Source organism: Canis lupus, chromosome 17 (assembly GCF_003254725.2).
Source record: "Canis lupus dingo isolate Sandy chromosome 17, ASM325472v2, whole genome shotgun sequence".
NCBI lineage: Eukaryota > Metazoa > Chordata > Mammalia > Carnivora > Canidae > Canis > Canis lupus.
Window position 1 is genome coordinate 6,894,361 of NC_064259.1, and position 24,020 is coordinate 6,918,380.

General features: G+C 37.3%; 1 protein-coding gene across 4 annotated transcripts in view; it reads left to right on the forward strand.

Annotated features, from left to right (window-relative positions):
* Positions 1-24,020, forward strand: part of TAF1B (TATA-box binding protein associated factor, RNA polymerase I subunit B) — a 66,487-nt gene that overhangs the window by 24,097 nt on the left and 18,370 nt on the right. For 2 of the 4 annotated variants that reach the window (XM_049095536.1, XM_049095538.1), the window contains 2 exons: positions 3,038-3,141; positions 4,921-4,992. In XM_049095536.1, the coding sequence (XP_048951493.1) occupies positions 3,038-3,141; positions 4,921-4,992 (176 nt within the window). Of the gene's footprint in view, positions 1-3,037; positions 3,142-4,920; positions 4,993-24,020 lie in introns of those variants that run through there. The other 2 variants (XM_025454686.3, XM_049095537.1) reach the window with 1 other exon arrangement.

A 24,020-nucleotide genomic window follows, 5' to 3' on the forward strand; every position in this document is an offset into this window, starting at 1 on the left:
CAGTAGGAAGGTGAGGACAGAGAGCTAATAAGCAGGGGCTAGGCACAGGTCTTTGTGAGCCAGGCTGAGTTTGGATTTTTTTTTTCATTGAGATATAATTCATGTCCAGTAAAATTCACCCTTTTAAATGTGCCATTCACTGGTTTTCAGGATACTTACAAGTTGTGCAACCGTCACCTCTATTTCCAGATCATCACTCCAGAAGGAAACCCCCATTAGGAATTTGGCTTTTGAGTGTGATAGAAGATTTTAGCAAGGGAGGCAGCTATGAGGCAAATGGATTCTAGGTAGGCAGGAGTGAAAGCAGAGAGACCAGGTGGTCTTTTGCTGTATTTCAAGCAAGAGATAGTGGTCTGGAGGAGGATGGTGGCAATAGAAATGGAACAAGCTGAGTGGGCTCTGGGTATGTTTTGCAGGTAGACACAACCTAACTGCAGGGCAGTGCTGCTTAAATTATTTGTGATGAAGAACCAATCTGGGGACACCTGGGTGGCTCAGCGGTTAAGCATCTGCCTTCAGCTCAGGGCATGATCCTAGAGTCCCGGGATTGAGTTCAGCATCAGGCTCCCTGCATGGAGCCTGCTTCTCCCTCTGCCTGTGTCTCTGCCTCTCTCTCTCTCTCTCTGTGTCTCATGAATAAATAAATAAAATCTTTTTTTTTTTTAAAGAACCAATTTGTTAAATTTCCAGTCTATCACAGATTAAAACTTTTGAAAAATGCAACAAAATTATAAAATGAGACTCTTTTTTTCGGGGGGACATGGCCAGGAAGGGCATATGGGATACTTTAGTCTCTGTCAACTTCCTGGGTTGATTCAGAGACTCATCTGATACTATTAACAAAATTAAAATTCAGAGCTTTTATTCAGTAGCTATTCTTTGGAAAAGTATATATATTTCTAAAAGGAAATTTTTGGAAAACCCACCAAACTTGGAAAGAGGTTACAAGCAGCACTATTAGAAATGGTGAAAGTTGTTAAAACTCCAGATGCCCAAGACTGCTGTGTGTGGATGTCTCTGCTCCCCCTCTGCTCCTGCAGCACTGTGCCTGTGCCTCTGTGGGCCACTGCCTGTTTTGCTAGGGCCATGGTGGGGACTCTTCATGTTCTATTGACTCTGAACTAACCCCTAACACAGGGCAAGCATATGTATATTGTCACACCGGAGCAGTGACTACAAAAATTGTAAATCTGTTAACATTGTGGAATACTACATAGTTATAAAAATGATAAGCATGCAATATATCCTATATATAAAATAATATTAAACCAAGAATGTAGTTCCAAAATAATATGAATACTGATCACTATGCACAAATACTTTCATGTAAATGAAAGAAATGAATGAAAACCTAGGTGAGGATGATTTTCCCTGTAGGACTGTTCTAAAGAAGCATGCTTTATCATTAAACTTCATAAAACACCATTTTTATATAATATTTACTTTAATTCTCAACTTTCAGTAGACTAAAAAGTTAAAGAAGTCACATTTTTAAAAAAATAAATTTATTTTTTATTGGTGTTCAATTTGCCAACATATAGAATAACACCCAGTGCTCATCCTGTCAAGTGCCCACCTCAGTGCCCGTCACCCAGTCACTCCCACCCCCCGCCCAACTCCCCTTCCACCACCCCTAGTTCTTTTCCCAGAGTTAGGAGTCTTTCATGTTCTGTCTCTCTGATATTTCCCACTTATTTTTTCTCCTTTTCCCTTTATTCCCTTTCACTATTTTTTATATTCCCCAAATGAATGAGACCATATAATGTTTGTCCTTCTCTGATTGAGGAAGTCACATTTTTAATTTGAAATTAAAGCTGAAGCAATGTTATTCTTTCACACACAGAAAGCCAGAAGCTAGATGTCAGTTTAGCTTGAACAAGAACAAAATTTTTTATTATTAAAGATTTACTTGTTTGTTTATTATCTCTTCTGGAAAACGCTGGAAAGATACAGAGCGTGAGCGAGTTGGGGGGTAGAGAGGCAGATTCCCTGCTGAGCAGGGAGCCCAACACGGGGCTCGATCCCAGCCCCTCTGGGATCATGACCTGAGCTGAAGGCAGATGCTCAAGTGACTGAGATGTCCAGGCACCCCAACAAGAAAGAGTTTAATGCAAAACATTTGTATATTAACTTATTCCTGTCTTTATCTTATTTTCCTTAACCATTTTCATATTTTAAAAATCTAATAGATACATATATATGGCCTAGATTGCAGTACCACCATTCTTCACTCCATGTTCTTCCCTATTTTATTTTTCTCCTTACCATTTTTCCTTAAGAGACTATAGATTTCATCCATTTGTTTTGTTATCTTCCTTCATGAGAACATACACTCCTTGGGAACAAGAATATTTTCCTGTTTTGTTCACTGCTGTGTGCCCACAGCTTCAAGTAGTGCTGAGTTTTAGTACTTAATAAATTTCTGTTGACTTAATGAATGAATTGTAAATAAATATGTACTTATATATATGTGCTATTTTCTTCAAACTCAATAATTTACTCAAAATATTTGATTAATTGCTGTGTACTGGATGTTGGGATGGAGTGATAAACAAATGAGCAAGGTCCTTTCCCTTAAATATCTCTGAGGGCAAGCATCTACTGTCTACTATGATAGGTACTGAGGACAGGCAGGTAGACAAGGGAGGTTTTCCAACAAGGAAAATGGATCAAGGAGGGTCTCCCCAAGGAAGTGATTTAGAAGAGTAGATGCCAATCATGTGAGGGGAGCCAGAGATAGAAGGATGCTGTGTTGCAAGCTTGGTGGTGAATTCACAAAAAAGAATACATACTTTGTAGAGATATTTCATCTAGTTAGTTAGAAACTTAAGATACCATTAGATAATTGGCTAAATGTTTTCTCCACACATGGGTACAGAGAATAATAGATCTTTTCAGATTTATCATCCTTAAAAACATGGCAGATGGAACATTTTTAACTGGTTCTCACCTGATCTTTGAAACACATCCTCAGCTTTTATCCCACTTTGCTAAGTCAGTGCATATCTCTTATTAACACTTTTTTTTTTAAATGCAGATTTGTTGAAGAGGGCCATATTCCTTACATACATGCTTTCCAGCGTTTTCCAGAAGAGATGAAATTATATGGGCGTGACAAAGGAATCTTTGCCATAGAGGCAAGTTATTATTTCTTTTTTACTTTGTACTCACTAATAAGACACAAAAATAATATAGTATAATTTCTATTTCTTGACTTATTATTTGGTGTTAGAAGTTTTAGAAAATGGCATCTAGTTTTTGTTCTGTGTATATGTAGAACATTAATTATAATTTAATGAGGAGTGGAATTATTATTTTTTATTTTCCTCATGTGGTCTCTTCTAATCCTTTCGGTTGTCCTGAACATGTAGCTATGGTGTGAGGTGCGAGCACTGTCAATAGGTGTTTGGGTGAGATTAAACTTTAGAAGTTTTCTTTCTTTTTCTTTTTTTTAAGATTTATTTATTTATTTATTCATGAGAGACACGAGAGAGAGAGGCATAGACACAGGCAGAGGGAGAAGCAGGTCCCACACAGGAAGCCCTATGTGGGACTTGATCCCTGGACTCCAGGATCACGCCCTGGGCCAAAGGCAGGCACTAAACCGCTGAGCCACCCAGAGATCCCTAGAAGTTTTCTATAGAGACATTTAGGTAATTTCAAAAATTTTTTTTAAAGATTTTATTTATTTATTCATGAGAGACACACAGAGAGAGAGAGGCAGAGACACAGGTAGAGGGAGAAGCAGGCCCCGTGCAAGGAGCCCGACGTGGGACTCGATCCCGGGTCTCCAGGATCATGCCCTGGACTGAAGGCGGCGCTAAACCGCTGAGCCACCAGGGCTGCCCCATAATTTCAAATTTTTTAAAAAAGCTTTTTGTTATTTGCATACTATGTTGCTTTTGAGAAAAGAGAAGAAAGTTATTCTTTTGTTTCAAGAGGTACTATTTTAATAAGTTGTTTACTTGTTGGTCTTTTTCTAGATCTGTTTTCAGAGGTCTCCAGTGGAAGGACTTCTGTCCTTTAATTATGAGTCTTTATCACTATTTATAGTGCTCAAAGATTATCTTCTCTTTGTTCTTCATCCGAAGCTTTTCAGTATCTTAAATATTGACATTAAATATTACCATTTGGCCACTTAAGGAATTATTATTATTATTATTTTTTATGATAGTCACAGAGAGAGAGAGGCAGAGACACAGGCAGAGGGAGAAGCAGGCTCCATGCACCGGGAGCCCGACGTGGGATCCGATCCCGGGTCTCCAGGATCGCGCCCTGGGCCAAAGGCAGGCGCCAAACCGCAGCACCACCCAGGGATCCCAAGGAATTATTTTTTTATAGGCTTTCCTAACCTTCACAGCCTTCTGTTGTTTGTAGTTTAATTCAAGAGACATTTGTGATCCTTACTAAACCTCTGCATAATCGTGGTTCACTGTCATCTCAGTTTTACACATGAGCAAACACTTCAGGAAGACAGAATGAATGCCAAGGCCATATGGTTGGTGGTCCCAGACTTGGGACTGTAGTACTTGCAGCTTTTTGCTCCTGTATCATCTTTGGCTGTTTGCCTGCCATTCTGCCCTTCTTTATACACTGGTTCTTCTAAACCCTTAAGTAGGTGCTATGAAAATATAATTATATAAAATACTAATTTTGAAGCATTGAGCCAGAAGTTATGGATGATTGGAAATGCAGATAAACAAGCTTGCAACATTCTGTAACATTTTACATCTGCATTGAATTTAGAGTATTGATCACTACGAATGATTTGTAGGGAACATTAGAATTTTAAACTAGAAATGGCTCCACTGTCAGAACAACTCATGCAGGAGCAGTTCTATGGATTTAGAGAGAGAAAGCAAGTTTGGAGGTGGGTTCCCAGGGCTGCTTCCATGTAGTCCTCATTTATTTTACAGCCAGGATTGATGATGGGACGAGCTCCATGCGCGCTTGCACTTGCAGTGGCCCACATCCATGGGCAGCACAGGGAAGGTGGGTATGGCTGCATCTACCTCTTAACCTGATAAAAACAAAGAAGAAATAATAATAGTGGTAGTGCTTTTTCAGGTAGGCCCTGTTTTACATATTTTATAAACTCCTATTATTAATATCAACCCTGTGAAATACATATTATTATTATGCTTATTCTACAGATAAGGAAACTGAGACACAGAGAAATTAGGTAACTTGCCTGGTACTCTCACAATGAACATAATCCAGCATGGCCAAGGCAGCCTTGGTTTGTAGGGAGACAAAAAAAGTGGGACTGTACCAAGCAAGCAATGAGGGGTGGGACAGGGAGAACAGGGGCAGGAAGTGGAAGTAGGTTATTGAGATAGTAAAGAAGCTCTGGACTTGGAGGCTCCTGAGTGGCTCAGTTGGTTAAGTGTCCAACTCTTGATCTTAGCTCAGGTCTTGATCTCAGGTCTTGAGTTCAGGCCCCTCACTAGGCTCTAGACTGGTTACCAAAACCAAGAGGTGGCCCTGTGGTAGAGATGGCAACCAGAACCAAAAGACAGGGTATAGAGGATCCAACTGAAAGATAGTCCAGGCTAGAAGTGACAATGTGCAAACCATGTGTTCTGGCATGAAGCACAGGCTAGGGAGCCTTCCTGAAAGATGGGAGATTAGTCTATTTTTTCTTAGCTTGGACAGGATTCTGATAATTTATCTTTTATTTTAGTTTTTAAAATTTGAACATACTTGACATACAACATTACATTAGTTTCAGGTGTAACAGAGTGATTCAGCATGTCTATACATTTTCACTATGCTCAGCACAAGCATAGCTGCTATTTGTCACCATACAACACTGCTGCAGTATCACAACTATAGTCCCTATGCTATACATCTTATTCTGGTGACTTACTCATTCTGTAACTGTGGAGGGTTGCAATAATTTATTTAAAGGACTGGGGACACAGAGGACACATCCTGTTCTTCTAGTCCGCATCCAGACCCCAAGTAATTTGTCAGAGATGTGGTGGGATAGCTGAACTTGAAAGTCAGGGAGGTATTTACAAAGTACAAAGTGCCCCGTGCCACCTCTGTTTGCCTCTAGGAAAAGAAAAACACAAGTTTTTAGTTTCAGAACCAGCCTGCACTCAAGATTGATTGGTTTTTCATCTTCTTAAATGGCATCCCATGCTCAGTGAGACGTGTCTGGATTTCCTGGGCATGCCTTGGACTATAACTGAATCTACCCTAAAACTGCCACATAGAAGGGTTTTTTTTTTTTTTTTTTTTTAATGATTGATTTGAGAACCTGTATAATTCACTAATTAGTAATTTCAAATTTAGTTGCTAAAAAATTGGTCGTAGCTAGTCATCTGAGCCTTGTTTAAATGTTCTGCTAAAAGGAAAAGACATGCGGATCCCTGTGTGGCTCAGTGGTTTAGCGCCGCCTTCGGCCCAGGGCGTGATCCTGGAGACCCGGGATCGAGTCCCACATCAGGCTCCCTGCATGGAGCCTGCTCCTCCCTCTGCCTGGGTCTCTCTCTCTCTCTCTCTCTCTGTGTCTTTCATGAATAAATAAATAAAATATTTTAAAGGGATCCCTGGGTGGCGCAGCGGTTTGGCGCCTGCCTTTGGCCCAGGGCGCGATCCTGGAGACCCGGGATCGAATCCCACGTCGGGCTCCCGGTGCATGGAGCCTGCTTCTCCCTCTGCCTGTGTCTCTGCCTCTCTCTCTCTCTGTAACTATCATAAATAAATAAAAATTAAAAAAAAAATTAAAAATATTTAAAAAATAAAATAAAATAAAATATTTTAAAAAATAAAAATAAAAGGAAAAGACATTTAGTTCAGTAATTCTTGGTGTCTTTACATTTGTTATCATTTTTTGTATTAATCTCCCCAGTGTAGTCTTGGCTAACAAAAAATTATCTTTCCCTCCCTTATTCTCCGTCTACCCTTCTCTCCCTTGCCTCTCCCCATCCCTCTCCTCTCCCTTAGCCTCCAGTACATTCTGTATCTTATGTTGTAACTGAGCTTTAGCCTGATTTCTCGGAACCATTCACCACTCAAGTTATATTGATAATTTTTGCTTGGTTGAGGTTATTTGTACTTTTTGCTGGTGCCTGAAATTACTTACTTGTATTTAACTCCCTAACCAAATTGTAAGCTTCTCAGGAATAAACACCAGAATCTTTTATATGGGATCATAAAATATTAAAGCTGAAGGGAAATTTAGACATCACTTGGTCCATTTTCTTTGTTCTTTAGTAAGGGAACAGGCCTAAGAAAAAATGTGATTTGGGAATAGGTAAACCTCTACTTCATTAGGGTTTTCATGAGGATTATATGAGATAATATCTTCAAAATGCAGGTATATGATAGACATTGAAATGGACATTCCTTCTAGGTCCCAGGATAGAAAAACTTTTTCTCTGTGGAGAAGATTAAGAGTTATCCTCAAGCTACTTGGAAGAAAAAAATGTATTGTTTTTGGAAATTAAGATTTGCATTTTAAAGATCTGCTATAGGGATCCCTGGGTGGCTCAGCGGTTTAGAGCCTGCATTTGGCCCAGGGCATGATCCTGGAGTCCTGGGATCAAGTCTCACGTCAGGCTCCCTGCATGGAGCCTGCTTCTCCCTCTGCCTGTGTCTTTGCCTCTCTCTCTCTCTCTCTTTCATGAATAAATAAATAAAATCTTTAAAAAATAACAAAATAGAGCTCTGTTATAAACAAAAAAACATCTTTGAATATGCCTATTTCTAAGTTTGCTACAAGGAGGTGCCAGGAAGTTCATGGATGACTCTTGCTTTTCATTACAGTGTTTTATAATTTTGGTTACATAAATTCAGCTTCTTGCAAAGGATATTGCTTCCTGGGCTGAGTTTATATGTTTGAGAGTGGTAGGTAACCAGTAATTTTCTTTTGAATTAAGAAATTTGGTTTCATTTTATACTCACATAGACACTCAAATTTCACTCTATAAAAATAATTATTTCAAAAAATATATACCTTGTCCTTTCAGACAATACCTTGTCCACTATTGCCAAATGTTGAAATGACTGCAGGAGTGACATAATGCACAGAACCATGGGACTACTACTCTTGTAGCCAATGTGGCTTATATTTCCCAGAAGCCTCGCTTAAGTCTTAAGCTAAGATTGGCTTTGCCTTCCTATGGGCAGTATGGGAAGGAGTGCCTGCAGTTATATCCACATTCATTTCTGGTGATTTGGAGTGTCAGCCTGGAATACTATGTTCTTACTATGGTATCGAATCTAGACTGTTCTCTGCCCCTCCTAAGTTTTTATAATTTGAAACTTAAATTTTGTAAATTAAGAAACAAAATGAGTTTTTTATATTTACTTACATGTTTTATAGTTGCTCTGAAACCATTCAAATACTAATTTTTACTCATCCTATTAGTTACCAAGAGAGGTATATTAAAATCTCCAGCATCCTAGGATTACAGCTGTTTCTTTATGCAGTCTGATATTATCTACCTTAGAATTATATGTTTAACCATTGGCATTTAATATAATTATAAATATGATTGGGTTTAAATATACCATCCTGCTATTATTTGTTCCATTTAGTCTTCTGTTTTTTTTCTTTTCCCGCCTTCTTTTGAATTGACTTTTTTTATGATTCTATTTTATCTCCACTCCATATATTAACTATACCTCTGTGGGGTTTTTTTTGTGTGTGATTGCTCTAGAGTTTATAACATTCATTTTTAACTTATCACAGTCTACTTCAAATACTAGTGTAGGACCCTTTCAGCAATATACTTTCACTTCCTTGCTCTCATCCTCTAGTGTCAGACATGTTACTTTTTTTTTCATTATTTATTTACTTATATTTGAGAGAGACAGAGAGCTGGGGGGCCGGGGAGAAGGGGAGGGAAAGAATCCCAAGCAGACCTTGCCACTGAGTATGGCACCAACGTGGGGTTCTGTCTTACAATCCCAAGATCATAACCTAAGCCAATATCAAGAGTCAGATGCTTAACAACTGAGCCACTCAGGTCCCCCTAAACATTTTACTTTTATCTGTTATAATTTTCACAATGCATTGGATTATTTTTGCTTTAAAAATTCATTTATCTTTTTAAGAAATTAAAACGAGTAAAATGATTTTGTATTTACCTACATATTTGCTATTTCTGGCACTCTTCCTGTCTAAAAACTCCTTTAATATATCTTACAGTACAGATCTGTTGGCAGTGAATTCTTTTGGCATTTCTTGGTCTAAAAATGTTTTTATTTGTCCTCATTTTTGAAAAGATATTTTCACTAGTGCAGAATTCTGGGTTTGTACCTAATTTCTTTCAGCACTTTATTTTTATTTATTTTTTATTAAAAAAAATGATTTATTTATTTTTTCATGATAGACATAGAGAGAGAGGCAGAGACACAGGAGGAGGGAGAAGCAGGCTCCATGTCGGGAGCCCAACGCGGGACTCGATCCCGGGACTCAGGGACTCAATCCCGGGACTCAGGGATTTGCACCCTGGGCCAAAGGCAGGCGCCAAACTGCCGAGCCACCCAGGGATCCCCTCTTTCAGCACTTTAAAGATGTTTCATTTTCTACAGGCCTGCCTGGTTTTTTTCTTTCTCCACTCCTCTCGTTCCCAGCTTTATTAAAGTTTAATTGACAAAATGTTCAGGTATTTTGAATGTACATCATGGCGATTTGCTCTATATATAGCTCGAGAAAGGATTCCCGCATTGAGTTAACACATCCATCACCTCACATAGTTGTCTGTGTGTGTGTGTGTGTGTGTGTGTGTGTGTGAAGTCATTTAAATTCTACCTTCCTAGCAGATTTCAATCACATAGTACAGTGTTTTCAACTGCAGTCACCATGTTTTTACACTGGATCCTCAGACCTTATCCATAGCTGAAAGTTTGTACTCTTTTACCAACCTCTCTGTGTTCCTCCAACCCCCACCCCCTGGCAACCACTTTTCTACTCACTGTTTCTATGAGTTTGATGGGGGTGTTGTTGTGTTTAAGATTTGACATGTAAGGATACCATGAAGTATTTGTCTTTCTCTAGATTATTCAGCTTAGCTTAATGCTTTCAGGGTCCTTCCATGCCATCACAAATGGCAAGATTTCCTTTTTCCTTGTGGCTGAATAATGTTATATTGTGTGTGTGTGTGTGTGTGTGTGTGTGTGTGTATCTCATACCTTCTCTATCCATTCATTTGTGGATGGACACTTAGCCAGTATATTGGCTATTGTGAAAAATGCTGCAATGAACATGAAAGTGCAGTTATCTTTTTGAGATCTTGTTTTCGTTTCCTTTGGATGTATACCCAGAAATGGGATTGATGGATCATATGGTAACTACATTTTTAATTTGAGGAACCTCCGTACTATTTTTCATAATAGTTGTACCAATTTACATTCCCACTAACAGTGCCCAAGAGTTCCTTTATCGTACTCCTCCTCCACAATCTCACCAACACCGGTTACTTTGTTTTTTTGATGGTAGCCATTCTAACAGGTGTGAGGTGACATCTCATTGTGGTTTTGATTTGTATTTCCCCAATGATTAGTGATATTGAGTCATATACCTGGTGGTCATTGTTATGTCTTCTTTGGAAAATGTCCATTTAGTTCCTCTGTTCATTTTTTATTTTTTATTTTTATGTTTTTTAAAGATTTTATTTATTTGAGATAGAGATCAAGCACAAGTGACTGGGAGGAGCAGAGGGAGAGGGAGAAGTAGGCTCCCCATTGATCAGGGAGGCCAACAGGGTGCTTAACCCTAAGACCCCTGAGATCACGACCTGAGCTGAATGCAGATGCCCAACTCATTGAGCCACCCAGGCAGCCCCCTCTATTCTTTTCTTAACTGGAGTATTAATGCTATAAAGGTGTGTGAGTGCTTTATATTATTTGGATATTAACTCATTATCAAATACCACATTTGTAAATATTTCTTCCCATTCCATAGATTGCCTTTTCATTTTGTTGATTACCTTTGCTGTACAGAAGCTTCTTAGTTTGATGTAGTCCTGCTTATTTATTTTTGTTCTTGTTGTCTTTGTTTTTGGTATCAAATCCAAAAACTCGTTTCTAAAACCATTGTCAAAGCTTACCTCCTGTGTTTTCTTCTAGGGGTTTTATGGTTTTAAGTCTTAAATTTAAGTCTTTAATCAATTTTGAGTTGATTTTTGTGTATGGTGTTAAATAGTGGTCCAGTTTCATACTTTTGCTTGAGGCTGTCCAGTTTTCCCAGCAGATTGTTTTAAATCTTTTTATAAAAGATTTTATGTATTTTTTTATTTGAGAGAGTGAGCAAGAGAGAGAGCACAAGCACAGAGGAGGGCAGAAGGGAAGGGTGAAGCAGACTTCCTACTGAGGAGGGAGCCCAGTGCAGGGTTCAATCCTAGTATTCCAGGATCATGACCTGAACCAAAGAAAAATGCTTAACTGACTGAGCCTCCCTGGTGCCCCTGCCCCCAGCACCATTTATTGAAGACACTATCCTTTCCCTATGTATGTTCTTAGCTCCTTTGTTGTAAATCAATTGACCATATATGCATGGGTTTATTTCTGGACTCTCTGTTTCTTTGATCTATGTGTCTGTTTTTATGCCATTACCATACTATTTTGATTACCAAAGTTTTGTTACATAGTTTGAAATCAGAAAGTATGATACCTTCAGCTTTGTTCTTCTTTTTCAAGATTGTTTTTGCCTACTTGGGGTCTTGTGTGATTCCACACAAATTTTAGGGTTTTGGGGATGTTTTTGTGTTTTTGTGTGTGTTGTTTTGTGTTGTTTTGTTTTGTTTTGTTTTGTTTTGTTTTTTTACTTCTGTGAAGAATGCTATTGGAATTTTGATAGGAATTGCATTGAACTGTAGATTGCTTTGGGAGTATGGACATTTTAACAGTAGTAATCCTAATCCACATGCACAGAATATCTTTCCATTTATTTGTGTCTTCAATTCTTTCATCAGTGCCTTATAGATTTCAGTTTACAGATCTTTTACCTCCTTGGTTAAATTTATTCCTAGGTATTTTATTCTTTTTTTTTTTTAAGATTTTATTTATATATTTGAGAGAGAAATAGCAAGAGAGTGCACAAGCAGGGAGGAGAGGGAGAAGTAGGCTCCCCACCGAGCAGGGAACCTGATGTGGGGCTCAGTCCCAGGAACCTGGGATCACGACCTAAGCCAAAGGCAGACACTTGACCAATTAAGCCACCTAGGTGCCTGTTAATTCTTTTTGATGCCATTGTAAATGGGATTGTTTTCTTAATTTCTCTTCCTGATAGTTTTCTGTTAGTGTATAGAAACAACTGATTTTCATATATTGATTTTGTATCCTGCAATTTACTGTATTTCTTTACTAGTTCTAATAGTTTTTTTGGTGGAGTCTTTAGTGTTTTCTAGATGTAATACCATGTCATCTGCAAATAGAGACAATTTTACTTCTTCCTTTCTGATTTGGTGCATTTTATTTCTTTTTCCTGCCTAATTGTTCTAGCTAGGACTTCTAATACTATCTTGAATAAAAGTGGCGAGAGTAGGCATCCTTGTTTTCCTGATCTTAGAGGAAACGTTTTTAGCTTTTCATCATTGAGTATATATATATATACTGTTAGCTGTGGGCTTGTCAGAAATAGGCCTGCCTGATTTCTGATTCTTATCTTTTCCATTCTGTCAGTCTTATCTTTTCTATTCTCTATGTAATGTGTTTTTTTTTTTCCTCCAGCTGCTTTTTAAAATTTTCTATTTATCACTCTTTTTCATCAGTTGGATTGCGATGTACCTTGGCATGGTTTTTTTTTATGTTTCCTGTTTGGAATTCATTGTCTGTGGGTGTATAGTTTTCATCAAATTTGGAAATTTTTCATTCATTACTTCTTCAAATATTTTTTCCTATCTTCCCTTTGTTTTTTTTTTTTTTTTTTTTGGAATACCAATTACATGTTAGACCATTTGATAGTGCCCACAGTTCACTAAGACTTCTGTTTTTTGTTTGTTTTTTATATCTTCTTTCTCAGTGTGTTCTGTTTTGGACAGTTTCTGTAGTCAAGTTTTCAGTTTCACTGATTTTTAGTTTTTGAATGTCTAATCTGCTGTTAAACCCAATAAATGTATTTCTTATTTCAGATCCTGTGCTTTTCTAGAAGTTTCATTTTAGTTTATTTTTTCCATTTCCCTAATTATGTTTGTTTTCTTTTACCTCTTTGAGTGCATTGACAATATTTATTAACAGATGTTTTAAGGTTCTTGTCTACTTATGCTATTGTGTCTGTTATTGCTGCGTATGTTTCTATTGATTGGTCTATCTCTTGATTATGTGTCATGTTTTCCTGCTTCTCTTCATCCCTGGTAATTTTTGATTGGATGCAGACATTGTAAATTTTATGTTGTTGAATACTGCATTTTAGTTCTGGTGTAATGTAACATAGAAATCAGTTTGATCCTGTAGAAGCTTGTTTTAAAGCTGTTTCATTGCTGGCCCAGGGCCTTTATTCTGGGACTTACCCCTTCTACTATGGCATGTTCCCTCAGAAGGCTTTATCCAGTGCCCCCAGTGTTATTAACACAGTCTTTCCACTGCAGCTGGTGCCTTGTATGAGCTCTGGGAATTGTTTGGATTCACTCGGAAAGAATCCAATGATTTTTTTTTTTTCTTGGCCTGAGGTATTTCCTCACACATGCATGGATCAGTACTCAGCCAAAGACTTGAGAGGATCTCTGCAGATCTCCAGAGTTTTCTCTGTATGTGGCTTTATCCTTGCTGGTACTCTGCCTGCAAAGTGTAGCCACCTCAGCTTTTGGGAGCTCCAATCTCTGTCTCCTTGAATCAGCAAGACCACAGGGCTCTGTTTCACTCCCTGGCTCCCTGCACTACAGTTTGGAAGCTGCCTCCAGGCAGTAAACTTAGGCCTTTTACTTCTCTTATTTCAGGGATTATAGTCCTATGCTTCCTGTTGTCCATTGCCTAAAACTGTTATTTCATGAATTTTTCCACTTCTCTGTTTATAGTGGGAAGTCGGTTTCCTTGATGGGCAGAAATGGAAGTGCCAAATACTAATTTTTAGACATTTAGAAATAGATTCAATATTCAAATGTTTTTTAGGGGAGTGTTACCTAAAAGAGAATTCTTTCTTGAATGGCTAAAGTATCTCACTACTCATCCATTCTTGGATTAAAAAAAAAAAAAAAACTATAATCTCTACTAATGAATGTTATCACTAGTCTGATCTTTGCTTAAAAATTTTCCCCTCGCTGGACCATATTAGTGGAAGGTCATGGTTATAGGCTTTTGTTTACACAAAATACTTGCCCTAGTGATAATATCTTTTAACTATTTTTAAGTTAATCTTGAGTGAGGGGACAAGGGTAAGATAAGGGAGTGATTTCTTATAGAGATTTTGGTAGAAAGTATAAACATAAAAATAATATGAGATTATATCTTGGTAACAATAACCATTGCACTTTGCCTTTTCTGCTTATATCTTACCATTTTTTGAAATAAACTTTTTATTTTGAAAAAATTTTAGATTTACAGAAAAGTTGCAAAAAATGAAAATAGTACAAAGGACAGCCATATTTCCTTAACCCAGATTCAACTGCTGTTAACATTTTATCCCATTTTGTTTTATCATTTGTGCAATTCTCACTGCCTGTCTATTGGTCTGAGTATCTGCACAATTCTATTTCTGCATCATTGAGGGTAAGTTACATTTATCATGGCTCATTACCCCTAAATTTTTTAGTGTATATTTTCTAAGAATAGAGATACTGTCTTATATAACTACAATTTAGTTAACTCTTCATTTTTGTAAGAACTGCACTATACAATATGCCATAGTTTACTTAACTAGTTCTTTATTGATGGAGTTTTGTATTTGGTGATAAAAGCCTAAAGAAGGCAGCTAGGTAATGAAAAAAAGCAAACAAAAGTAGAAGCCATCTAAATGTCTGTCAACAGGAAAATGGATAAAATGTGACATTCAGATGCTAGTATATTAAACAGCTACAGCCACAAGCAAAATGAATCTAAAAAACATTCTGTTGAGTATAAATGGCAATATTCACAAACTATACATACACAGTATGTTGTCATTTGTATTCAGCTCAAAAAGAAGGTAAACTAAGTATATTTATTTAGGTATGTTTAGTGTAAGATAGTATTTTTTTTTAAGTAAGTTGGGGATCTTTTTTTTTTTTAAGATGTTTATTTATTCATGAGAGACAGAGAGAGAGAGGCAGAGACACAGGCAGAGGGAGAAGCAGGCTCCATGCAGGGAGCCCCACATGGGACTTGATCCCAGGTCTCCAGGATCACGCCCTGGGCTGAAGGCTGCGCTAAACCGCTGAGCCACCTGGGCTGCCCGTGTATGATAGTATTTTTTAAAAAGTAAGTTTGTGATGAGCAAAATTCAGGATACTAGTTATACATGTAAAAGGAGGGGAAGCAGAGGGAAGGGTAGGGAAGGAGGTTACTGGTAGATGCAGCAGCGTTGGTAGTGTTCTAGTTCTTTTTTTTTTTTTTTTTTTAAGATTTATTTGTTTATGATAGAGAGAGAGGCAGAGACGCAGGAGGAGGGAGAAGCAGGCTCCATGCCGAGAGCCCGACGTGGGACTCAATCCCGGGACTCTAGGATCGCGCCCTGGGCCAAAGGCAGGCGCTAAACAGCTGAGCCACCCAGGGATCCAGTGTTCTAGTTCTTAAATCAGGTAGTGGATTTATGGGTATTTATTTTATTACCATGCTTCAAGATTACAGATATGTTACATGTATTCTTTTATATTTTTCAAGACTGTAAAGGCAACTAGAAGATGTTGTCCAAATAGAGTTTCTAAAATAGAAGTAACATGCAATATGTGGTGCATGGGTTTGTCTATGTCCTGCATCCTCAACTACTCTTTGAACTATATTTAATGCTTCTATTTTTTATCCATAAGACCTAATATAATTCTGAATATATGGCAAGGATTCAGTCTGTGTTTATTGATTAAGTGATTTGAAATAGCTAAAAAACAGGGGCAGCCCCAGTGGCGCAGCGGTTTAGTGCTGCCTGCAGCCCAGGGAGTGATCCTGGAGACCGGGGATTGAGTCCCACATCAGGCTCCTTGTATGGAGCCTGCTTCTCCCTCTGCCTGTGTCTCTGCCTCTCTCTCTCTCTGTGAGTGTCTCTCATGAATAAAATAAAATCTTAAAAAAAAAAAAAGCTAAAAAACAGAATACATTCAAATGCTTTATTTTCAGGAGATTTCAAATTCATCTATTAGGAAACTTTCAGATGTATTTATTACATAAAATATGAGGAGGCCATTAGATAGTGGCATTTGATGGAAAAAATAAAAATCATTCTACTGATATTTTAGCAATAAGTATTTAAGGGACATGACTTCGATGTATAAACAAGGACATTGAAAAATGCAAGTTATGGGTGTGTCAGTATCACTCATGAATACCAGTGTGTGAGAGAAATCATCTCATCAGTTAATTTGTACTGTTCACCAACATACTGAAACCAGTAATATATTACTCTGGTCAGAAAATACGTATGTGAGGCTACGTCGAGGATGCTTCTTTTGGGAAAATTATACTTCATATCTGCTATGTGAAACTGGTGATTTCATGTGGATTATCTGTTAATTAGTTTGATTCTTGGCCAGTATCCGCAGGACCCAGCATGCTCAGCCCAGGTCTCCCCTCATCTCTATTTCCCAGGAGAAGAGAGATGGAGTGATAGGTTTTACACTAGCCTAAAGAAAACTGGATAATGACAGAAGTCAGTCTGCAAAAATAATTGCATAACCCTTCCAAAATCAAATAGAGATTATTCGGGGATCATGTGCTTTTCTGGATACTAACTTTTAATCTTCGTTAGTACAGATATGTGAAATTTGAATATAGCTAAGCAACAGTCAGGAGAATATTTAGACAACAGACATCTTAAGGTGGACTCCAGTAGGTTTTTCCCAGCTCTCATCGTGGGCCCAGAACAAATTGCAATTTCCCATCTAGTTGACAAGTCCTAATTGGTTATCAGTTTGTAAATTTGTGTTTATTCAAAAGGTCTGTCTGTGCAAGTTGATGATGTATTTCTAAAATAGTCTCATCCCCAGGACCAAGACTATAGCTCACATAAAATAATGTGTTCACCACAAACTTCCAGACTCAACTATGAACATAAAAAAGTATTTTATGTTACTACATGGTAAATTTACAATCATTAAGATAATTCTAGCAGACTAAAAATGCAAAGTGAACTGTTTTGTGAATCATAATACATGTGGAAATCATTTTATTCTTCCTTCATAAATATTACATACCTTGTCATTACTTCTGACTTTACTTTTATTTCTTACTAATTTTCCGTTATAATAGAAAGTCTTGTTTTAAGTTTGGAGGTTGCATACTGGTGCATGTACCATTCGCTAGCTTTTTCTTAGCTGAATCTTTGCTTCAAAACAATCATAAGAATAAGTAAGGGTGAGGCACTGTACTTTTTTTTTTTTTTTTTTTTAAATAGCTAAGCAGGAAGTTCACCTCTGACAGGGTATTGTAATCAGGTTTATCACCAGAACCTGCTGTTGTGTAACAGAAACTCTAGCTTGTCCTTACCTGTCTCAAGGCATTGCCTCATGAAGGAAAATAAACTCACTGGAATATTTGTGAAATTCAATAAAATGCTTTCCCAAGCACTTCGTTTTTAATGCATGCTACAAGAATTTATTATAGCTTTGTGGTCTTTTAAAAAACATATTAACCTTGTGATTTCTTACTGTTAGAATTAAATGAATTTGTATCACTACAGAAGTCCTATGTATCATATTTACTGTACCTTTTAGACATATTTCCGGCCAAGTCTAGTAATAGTTCACATTCCCCCTCTCCTGTCCCCTCCTTTTTTCAAGAAAAAGGGTGAAGGTTTGAGATATCTTCAAACGACTGTTTATTTAATTGACAGGCAGCTTTTCTTCATTGTATGTTTTGCCTTTGCTCACAAAAGTGCATTCACTGTTCCATAGTATGTTGAAACTTTTCAATGGAAATGGCTTTTTGTTAACAAAGGAAGCATTTTCTTCCCTCCTTCCATGTCTTCGCTTTCTCCAGTAAGTCTTGGCTTCTTCAGCAGCTGTACCTCCACCAGAAATGACAAAAGGTGCAATTGTTCTAAGAGATGGCGGTGAAGATAATGCTGGTGGAGTTTTGTGTGTGGGCTGCTGGGGACTGTTTTTCTTCTGTGTTTGGTTTTGTTTTGTTTTTGTTATTCTAGAAAGTTGAGCACACCTTAAAAACAAACCACTACTCCCAAAAAGAGTTTTAAAGACCCTTGAACCTTTATACTGGGTGACCTCTTTTTTTCCATTAAGTTGTTCGTTAGTATTTAAGTGGGCTCCTCTGTCCCAGGGACAAGAAATCCGACAGAACTCACTTAAAACCGAGAGGAATGGACTATAGAATACAGAGCATTGATGTGGTTTGTTTTCTTTTTCCAAGCAGGCCGTGAGCACTTAAGTCTTCCTGCCATTACTCTCCCTGAAGAGCAAAGCTCAGGAGAAGAGGCAAAGGTGTGCGAGTCAAGTTTTAGTGTTTCACACCGTCTCCTTTTTCTGAGTTCCCATTCCTAACTCCACGTGGATAGGCTCTTCATCTTATTTACTTATTTAATTTAAAAATAACCTCTTCCTTCTTTTTTTTGCCTCTGCCTCTTTTGCTGTTTTATTTTTGACTTCAGTTTCTGGAGCATGGTGCTGATTCAGAGCATCAGTTACTTCTATCAAAAATCTTTCAGGTTTTCTGGGGGAATAAGGTAAAAATGTAGTCTCTTTCAGGGACCATCTCTGTGCAGTCCCAAATAATCAGAAAACAGCTCAAACTAAAGCTGAGCCTAGACACACACGTGTCTCTATTACAGGTGCTCCTTATTCTGCTGATGACTTACAGTAAGATACTTCTATCTTTTCAGTATTGATTTTATTTTTAGATATGTTAAACTCACAGACTGATTTCTACACAGAGAATATGTCATATACATGTTACTCTGCTGTGCTCCTTGACAGTGTTTCTAAATCCTCTCCAGAGTTAGGCATTTCGTCATCCCTCACCAGACTCAGCAAGAAGGGATAAGGAGGAAACTGGAAATTCGTTCTGAAGTACATCTCCCGTATTTTGAATGTTGATCAGCAACATTCTGATCTTCTCTCTGAATGAGTAAAAAGAAAAGATGTAATGCTGGTTTAGCCAAACCCACGGAGTGGCACTTTGCCAAGGTGATTCATCCTGGCTTGGAGCAGTCTTACACCTTTGTGAAACTAGGTCCCTGTCGGTTGAAGGAGAAAAAAGACTGCCCCAGAGCTGTCGGTTACTCCCTGAGAACCTCCAAGTGAAGGTCTTTGAGTCTTCCAACTTCACCCTAGCTTTGTTTGCCATCTTACTCTGTGGGCCATATGCAGCTCTTCAGATAGTTTGTGCAACCTTTGTTAGAGTAATAACCTGGCAGGTTTAAATCTACCCTAGGGAAATTGAGGTGAGTGTAATAAGAACAGGTGTTCTCAGTTTCCCTCACTCCCACTCCTCCTTCCAGAGTCACCACTGCCAGACAGCATGAATAGAAACCAGCTGATGTTTTCTTTTGTCCCTGACCTCCCACCATATCCTAACCATCACTAGGATTTGTGGGCACACTTCTCTTTTCAAGCTTGTGAAGTAAAGCCATCTGAGGCTCTCTTCTAGGCTGCAAGAAAAATGAGGATTGGAAGCCACTGCGTTTTATTTTATTATTTTTGAGGTGTGCGTTTAAGAATATCTTGGAGAGCTTGTTTAAAGCATAGATTCTTTGACTGGATGTCAGAAATTCATTAAGTCTGGAATATGCATTTTTAACAAGTATCTTGCAGGTGATTCTGATAAAGATGGTGCTTTGGACAGTACAGACTAGTCTTCTCTCTTTCTTTTGTTATTATTCCATCTTGTTGCACAGAAGATTCCAGGTAGAATTAGACTACTTAGATAACCAAAGGGCCAGTATCAAACAGAATGTCGTTATACCTTACTATACCTGCAGAGTTTTAAACAGGATTCTGGTAGTCCTCTTACTCTGCTTGAATATCCCGGAGATTATATACACCAAATGAAAATACGGTATGAATACCTACAACTTCTGTGAGACCCTTTCCTTGGGTGTGTTTTCTACATGAATGCATTTTCTAAGTCCAAAGTAAGACTATACTAACCCAGCCATTAAATGTTTACTATATTATATGATGGTTATCCATGTTTTAGAATCCTGTCAAAATGAGAGCCTGATTCAACTCTGTGGGCTGAGGACAACGGGATAGGAACAAAAAAGCTTCATTGTGGTCTTATTCTGTAAAACAGTACTATGTAACAGTGCTCCCAGTCTCCTGCCCGAGGTTAGGTACTCTGCTGCACTAGCAATGCAGGCCCCACAAATTAGCCTGTCTTAGTTGGAATTGGAGCAGATGTATACATTGGTTGGCTCATAGCCAAGCCCTCTAAGGACAGTTGGACCACCACTTCAAGTGTTTTGGAAGCTAAGGGTAGCATTCTGGTTCTTTTGATGATGTCCTCTGGGTCAGGAATGGCATCCAGTGGTCATGTTCAGTTCCGACTCTTCCCTCATTTGAGGCGGTAAAAAGACCATCCCTTTTGGTATTGCACTAGAACCATTAAGTAATAGTTCCTATATAAAGAGACCCAGAGCAAGAGATTCGGTAGATATTTTAGTACTTCATGTAAGTGAAATAATATAATATTTGTCTTTTTATGTCTGACTTATTTCACATGGGATAATGTTTTTAAGGTTTATCCGTGTTATAGCATATGTCAGAAATGAAAATTTCTTTTTAAGTCTAAATAATATTCCATTGTATGTATATACTACATTTTGTTTATTCATCCTTGGACACTTTGGTTGTTTTCACCTTTGGCTATAGTGAATAATGCTGCTATGAACATTAGTGTGCAAATATCTGTTAGAGTCCCTTTAAGTTGTTTTGGGCATCTCCACAGAAACACAATTGCTATATCATATGGTAATTCTATGTGTAATTTTTTAGACCACTGTGTTTTTGAATATTTATTTTTTCTTATAAAAGAAATATATTCAGAGTGATTTTAAAAATGTAGAAAACAGTGAGATGTATAAAGAAGGAAATAAAAATCACCCACAATCCAATTTCTCCTAGGTGCCATTAATATTTGTTATATTTGATTGTCTTATTTAATGTACATAATTGCAAAATTAGACTTCAAGACTATCTACAAACTTCTCTCTTGCTTTTTAAAACTCAGTATTGCATTATGAGTATTTTCCTAAGTCATGGAACAGCCTGTGAAAACACTTTTTAATAGCTGTTTAATATGTATGTATGTAATGTATACCTAACATAGGTGCCCAATAATAAGGAAGTGATGGGTTCATAGAGGGAAATATTTTTCAGCCACTAAAAATTATGTTTTCAAAGGCTATCTCATGACATTAGAAAATATATACAAAATATAATTTTAGGTGAAAATGTAGGAGATAAAGCCATTTACATCTAACTCGGTTTGTACAAAGGTTCTCAGACAGATGTGAGCTTAGCCTAAGAGCAAGATAAATGATTAGATTTTAGTAGAGGAGTGACATATCAGATTTGGATTTTGAAATATCACTCTTGCTGGTAGCTTCAAAGTGGCAAAAGCAGATATGGGGATACTGTTTGGTTGGGAGTCCATTCTGGAGGCTTAGTGTAGGAAACAATTGTGGATGTGATAAGAAATAGCATTCTAGACTCAGCTTTGAGGTAAACAGTGCGTGTGCATATGGTGTGCAAGGAAATGGAGCTGCCAAGGATGATTCCTAAATGTTTGGGTTTTGTGACAGGGTAAGGAACTCTGATGGAGGGATAAGATTCAGGGGTATGGAAGATGAAAAACTCAGTTTGGAACATGTACATTTGACATAGTGGAAAGATATTCTAGTGGAGGTGTCAAAGAGGCTGTTGAATTGAAATTCCCAGTGTTATAAATGTGGATATGCCCCAAACAGCTGAGAGAAAAGTCTCCAATATGCTAACAATGGCTTTCTCTAAGTTAGGAGCAATTTTTATTGTCTTTATCATAGTATTTTATATTTCAAAAATTTTCTGTAATCATGTATTGTTTTTATAATCAAATTTAAGTGTTGCTAGAATACATTCATTATGGGGTTATTTATAGTTATTTATAAATTGGAAACAACTTATATGCATAACAATGATTGAAGATTGGTAAAAAAAATAAGAATGATATTGAAAACTCTGTAGGCACTTAAAAAAAAAGTTTTCAGCGTTATTCAAAAAGGAAAATTCCGTTTAGAATAAATGAAAATGTTGAAAGTGAAGTCTACCATACTGACTTGAGACTATGAGAATCTAGAACCTATTGTAAACTATAATATAAATCTATAGACCTTCATTATTAATAATTATTTTATCTTCAGTTCACATGTGAAAGAATGGTAGCCTATTTTTCACCAGATACTTAGTTTGACATATCAGCTTTTTGGGTGGACATTTGAAAATACATTAAATCTTTGTGGCTTAACAGATTCCTTTTCATTTACTACAATTCCTTTTCATTCCTTACAATTACTAGTCCATGAATTCATACATTAAATTGATTTTTTGAGATGATTATTTTTCTAAGGGAAACATTCACTGCTCTGGTGCTTATTTTGTTTGCAGATAAAAGTGCTTAATTACGTCTCCTACCTGCATTATTTGAAAGGATTAGTTGCCATAAGTCTTGTCAGTAATGTTAAAATTATCTTGAGAAGATTCTTCAGATCTTGTGCAAAATGAAGCAACATTCTAAATGAGTTCATTTTATAAAGAAAAAAGACTACTTCCTCCCAAAGGTCACTGAGAATTTTTCCTTTTTTTCTCTTTTAAATTCACAGATTAGAATACAGTTTATAGTACTTGAGTGTACAAGTAGAATTATTCCATCTCAACATTTTAAAAAAACTTAAAAGGCAACATTGTTACTTTGGATTGACAGAAATTTATTTTGTAGTCTTCAGCTACAGGTTGATGATTTGTTAATAATACAGCATAAACCAAAGACCTTTTTTTCTAATAAAACTTGAAAGTTTAGATATTGAAATAGTGATATCAAAATAAATGCAAAATAAATACAAATGAGATTGTAGCTTCAGGCAAAGTAAAATCAAGCACACTTATACTTTCTAGAAATTAACAGTGTAATTGTTTTCTATAAGCATATCCCAGTACCATTATAAAGCATTTCCTTGTGCTTTACCTGAATTTGCAAAGTAAAATTTAGCAGAGAAATATTTATTCCTTTAGTTGGCTCCCAAACACACTCACACATTTAGAAGATGGGCAAGACATGATTTAACAGCCGTACTTTCACAAACAACTTGGGGAATTTTAATTGACTATTAGCTCAAATTGGGAAAATTTTTTCTTAGAATACAGATGAACTTTCTAATGATTAAACCCATTAACAGTGAAATAGACTACCTTTGGGGAAGGTATTGAGTTCCTGTCCCTGGAGATTTGTAAGAGGGGTCAGACATCTGCCTGCTAGGGATTTTGTAAAGTTGGACCATAAACTTCTAAGGGTGTCCCCAATTCTGAATAGGCCAGTTAGATTATTTCTCCTACAAAGTGATGTATGAAGTATTTCTATTACACAACATGGTTTTACTTACCTGGTATTATCTTTCCTTCCTTGCCACTTTTTGAGGTAAACTAGATCACAGAAAAGTAAGCATATCACAAATGTACATAGTTGATGAATTTTCACAACCTGAACCAGTCCCTAGATGGAGAAACATTACTAGCACCCCTGAAGCTCCACCCTGATGTTCACTCCCTTCGTTACCTCCCCCACTCCAGAGTAGTCACTACCCTGGCTTCTCACTCTATAGAACTTGGTGCTGAGTTGCTTGAGTTTTGTACTTTATATACCTGGAATCATTCTCTTTTGCGTCTGTCTGCTTTCTTTTAACATGATGTTTTGAAGACTCATTCATGTTGTTGCAGGCAGAGCATTCACTTCCT